The sequence below is a fragment of the Phyllobates terribilis genome, unplaced genomic scaffold (assembly GCF_046119375.1).
Source record: "Phyllobates terribilis strain yellow unplaced genomic scaffold, ASM4611937v1 Scaffold_35__1_contigs__length_13245226, whole genome shotgun sequence".
Lineage (NCBI taxonomy): Eukaryota > Metazoa > Chordata > Amphibia > Anura > Dendrobatidae > Phyllobates > Phyllobates terribilis.
The window spans coordinates 6,880,754-6,885,697 of record NW_027362795.1 but is presented as its reverse complement, the minus strand read 5'-3'; the positions used below and the strand labels follow the sequence as shown (position 1 = coordinate 6,885,697).

The window sequence follows — 4,944 nt, the reverse complement described above, 5'->3', positions numbered from 1 at the left end:
TTTTAAACAGCCTTTATACCGTGATCCTCTCCACAACATCCAGTTGCATAAATCAAGAATAAGTCCATATTCCTTCATAATATCTGACCCAATAATGGTACCTTCATGTGTTGGTGAAAGATATAAGCCATACTCAACACATAGATTTCCCAGGTTTATTGTCACTGGTAAAGATTGTTCTGAAGATACTAACTGTCCTCCAAATCCTCTCAGAAAAATGTGTTTACCACCAGGGTCTTTAATCAAATCCAGATTAGTCAAACTGACAGCAGCCCCTGTATCCAGTAAAATGTTTGTACGATGGCCCCCTACCGTACCCTGAATAAGGGGTCTCCCGCCCTTGTCCCTGCTAAGCTGACTCACTAGGGACAACACTGGGGCGTGACATCCCTATTGTTTTACATAAGGATTTGTTGAAAGTGGGGTCTTTAATTCCTCTGGCTTTTCTGCCATTGCCTTCCCAATCTTCCTCAGTTCATCCAGAAGTGGACCATATAATGTAACTTCAGGAAGACTATGCTCTCCATTCCTTGCAGTATTTGGTTCTTGTCTTTGCTTCCTATTATTAAAAGGTCTATTATTGATAACTCTTTTACTACTTCTACATTCTTTCATAGTGTGACCTGTGTAACCACATTTATAACATTTTCCAATAAACCTTACTTTGCCTTCATTTTTGACTACCTCTGATATCCTCTTTTGGGGCTTGTTGTCATGACTTGTATCCTGAATCCAATCCTTTAATATATTTACAAAGGCTTGATAGGAATTTGCATTCCTCAAGGCAACCTTTGTTGGATAATCAACAAAGGTGCAGTTGTTAGCCATTGAATATAGAAAACTGCTATCATCAGGAGACATGTCAGGGCAGTTATAGGTAGAACGATATAATGTCAAATATTCACTGCAAAAAATAATAGGATCATCTCCTCTATTTAATTTTGCATTTTCTAAGGCATTAGTACCTCTCATATCTCGTCCCCCCATAACTCTCTTTAATTCCTCCACTCTGTCACTAGCATTTCCCCAATTACATTCAAGATCTGCAGATAATCCTTTGTGAGCTCCTACAGGGGGCTGCAGTTTTTCACAAAGTTGAGATGGGAGCCATACCCGAAGTAAGGCACATGCAGCTCTATTACCCAGACTGTATTGTGTCACTACTGCCTCTAACTTATTGGAAAGACTAATGGCTGAGGCACTTGTATCAAACTTCCCTAATATCTGGCATAGATTTGTCTTATCCTGTATGGAGAGTGTTGTGGATTGGACTAAATTAATGCTGTTACTAAGCAAATTGTCTCTCCTTTGTCTGCTCCCTCCTGACTCAGGAGTAAAGAGAGAGGAACTATGATCTGGGTTATACTCAGGGTTATCAGCCGTGCACACAGGCTGCTCCTCCCCTCTTTTCCAATCCCTTTCCTCCCGATCAGCAGACTTGCACATTTGATTACAATAACTATGGTTATTCACTCTAGTACATTCTTGTGATTTCAAGGACATAATGCAATGTTCTTTTAGCTCCAATTTTACATTAGCATCATACAACTGGTTCCTAAGTATTGTCATATCATCATTATACTTCGCTTCTTTTCCTTCTAGCAAAGCAATACGCTGTTCCCTAAGTTTACATCTCTCCTTATACTCCTCCAGCTTATCTTCTAATTCACAATTTTGGTAATTCATATTGTCTACCTCATCCCTTAGATCTTCACACTTACAATTATGATCTTCAGCACTAGCAATAGCCAGACTGACTTCCTGTTCAATTTTGTCCACTTCACCTCTTAATTGAGCTTTCTCTGAATACCAGTGCAATTCCTTTTGTTCTGCAATTCCTTTCATTTTCAACAACATACACAAAACATTTGCTAACTTCTCTTTCTTTGCTTTCTTTTTCGACAATTTACTTTTGTTATCATTCTGCCCTTCACATTGTTTCATAAGGTCATTAAACTGATGTGTCAATGCATCATCTGCACAAGTACTGAACTGAGCAGAGGCATATTTTTCAATAAATTTACTGACTATTTCCATGTTAATTACTTCCAACTATTTTCACAGAAGACAACAAAAATAAACAAATCAGCTTTCCAAACAAAAATTACAAATTAACGAAACACAATACAGAAACCAGTGAATATCACTTCACTAAAACAGGGACACAGATTGAATATAATCTTTTCCCTCAGGCAATCACTGCCACAGTCTTGTGACTTTACCTATATCTGACTGACAGTGTCTCATGCACTTGATCAACTACAGATCCAAGATCCAGGCCAAGAGTGATCTCCTATTGAAGCATAAGGCTACTTCCCCTTAACATGAGATTTAGACTTTTAACCTCTACCTCACTTTCTTCTCAGAGATGTCTGGTTTTACCCTTTAGATCTTATGAGAACTTCAATCAACAGGGTGCTACCCTAACTTTACCGGCAACAATTCAACAAACAATCCACTAAACAAATAAGACAAACAGGCCTGAACCTAGGAGACATTAAAATACATAAGCAGTTACATAAAATAAACAGGATAAAAAAAGATAACTTACTATACGATCGCTGAAACGATTCAATATAGGTGGAGGAGTGGCTCCTCAGTTTGATTTGAGCGTTATCGAACGCGACCCGTTGCTTATAATCCTTATACCCCCCTGGAAATGAGTGGTTATGTATTTTCCATGGGTTCTCTTATACCTAAGTGGAGATCTGTCTACACACCCCTTGTGGTGACATTATGTGGGCTGGTCTCCAGCCTGCACATTTTTATTAAAAATGCTAACGTCTGCGATAACTCATTGCTCGTTGATCGCAGAAGCTTGCAAACTATGCCATTTTTTCTGTTATGATTTTACCTGCATTTAGAGACCACACATTGCATAGCTGCAGTCTGTTATTCTGGTGTTTTTGCGCTACAGCTCCCTGATCTTGCTTACAACAATGAAAAATTATGTATACGTTCCTCGGCTGTCCCTGCCACTAAAAATATAGGTCCCATTATTGTCGGAAGTATGAAACTTACAATATTTCATACTTCATTTTGGAAGTCGAAGTGTCTATAGATTTCTGTTTGAAGCTCGGGAAACAAGCTTTCCCAGTTACACGCAAATTATGGCAATCCTGCGTTTTAATCACCCCCTGCGTCATCCAGGTACAAGAGGCTCGCATTTAAGTAGCTTGTAACACTTCTTGGCTGACAGCAGTTGGTTTAAGGCCTTACTCATGACTGTGTTAATTGGGGCTTTGCGCTAAGATTTTTATGGAGGCAGCTTGGTACTGACAAAAGGGAGAAATGGTCAATATCCATGTCAGGGAAATATGGAATATTTTCCTGATACCAATATCTCCCTGACAAATAGCAATTGAACTTCTTGTGGCAATAATTAGTAAAACCTCTGAGATTTAAATATGGGACCAAGGAAGAGAAGGCGGCATTGTATGCTTATGATTTACTTTTATTCTTAGGTGATGCTCTGGGGTTTCTAGAGAGCACGATGGTGACTATCAATAGCTGACTTATTCCATCCATAGACCATACTAAGGACTAGGGGGCACTTATTACTGGTGGAAGAATGGCCATTCCGGCAAACAGGAAAGGGTTCTTTACAGTTAGAGCAGTCAGACTGTGGAACGCTCTACCACAAGAGGTAGTAATGGCAAACACTAACAAATTTTAAAAAAGGGCTGGATAATTTCCTCAGTACATATAACATTGTGGGTTATAGATAATTTAGTGACAAAAAATTTATAATTGGTGGAGAAGGGTTGAACTTGATGGACCTAGGTTTTTTATTATCAACCCATGTAACATCCCCATGTTTCTCTTTGGCGTCCTCCACCTCAGTACATTCAGAACTTATCTTAGAAAATTCACCAAAATGGGGATGGAAACCATAATGAAGAAAAAACTTTTCAAGGATCCATCTTAAACCCTTCAGCTGATAAAATGAACCCCATTGTAGCATTGGCGTCTCTGCCTCCTGCCGGGCAGAGACGGCGCTCCCCTCACTGTCGCGGTCCCGGTCCGGCGCCTTCCTGCTGCTGCTGTGGCGCACACCGCGCGCAGCTTCCCGGGCACAGTGCTTAGGGTGCACGCGCGCTTCCTTCCTCTTAAAGGGGCCGGGCGCCGTCCTAAAGAGTCCCCGGCCAATGGCCGGAGGACTTCCCCTTTATAAGGCACCTCCTCCAAAATGAAGGTGCCTGTGCAAGGTTGTTGTTTTGTGTGCTAACACTTTCTTCAGCCCTCAGGTCCCGCTGCGTCAGCCTTGCCCGCCAGTCTGTATAACAATCCTGCCTGCCAGTCTATCAGCCGTGCCAGCCAGTCTGCTTATCTGGAGCACCTGCCAGTTACCTGCTGTGCCCGCCAGCCTGCCTACCTGGAGCACCTGCCAGTTACCTGACATGCCCTCCAATCTATCTACCTGGAGCACCTGCCAGTTACCTGCGTTGCCCGCCAGCTTGCCTGCCCCGAGCACCTGTCTGGCTATCTGCTGCACCCGCCTGCTTGCCTACCCGGAGCACCTGTCTGGCTATCAGCCATACCTGCCTGCTTATCTACCCGGATCACCCGCCAGCCTTCCTGCCGTGCTCATCCGCTGTACCGGTCAGCTCCTGTCATCTGACCCATGGGAGTCACCTGCTATCACACAAGGTCGGTCCTAGAGTGGCACCTGGTTCACCTGCCCGGTCCCTCCCTGGTTCACGGAGTCGACTAAGCCGCCGTGTGACTTGGGTCGGTCCGAGTAGGCACTTAGTTACGCCCCTCTGGTCCCTCCTTGCACCAAAGCACAGAGGTTCCACCACCCGGACCCGTAACACCCATGAATGAAAGTTCCTGAACAGAAAAAAAAACATTTCTCAAGTTTAGCAAAAATTTCGCAAAAAATATATATCATAGCATCGTGTTAGCCAGTAGATAGAAAAATATTAAGGTTTGAGAGTCCTC

At 42.7% G+C, this 4,944-nt stretch overlaps 1 protein-coding gene across 1 annotated transcript; it reads right to left on the bottom strand.

Annotated features, from left to right (window-relative positions):
• Window positions 1-390: 390 nt before the first annotated feature.
• Window positions 391-2,206, bottom strand: LOC141182701 (posterior protein-like). Its single transcript, XM_073660846.1, has one exon. The coding sequence runs from the start codon at window positions 2,035-2,037 to the stop codon at window positions 391-393; it is 1,647 nt and encodes a 548-aa protein (XP_073516947.1). The 5' UTR covers window positions 2,038-2,206.
• Window positions 2,207-4,944: the final 2,738 nt, after the last annotated feature.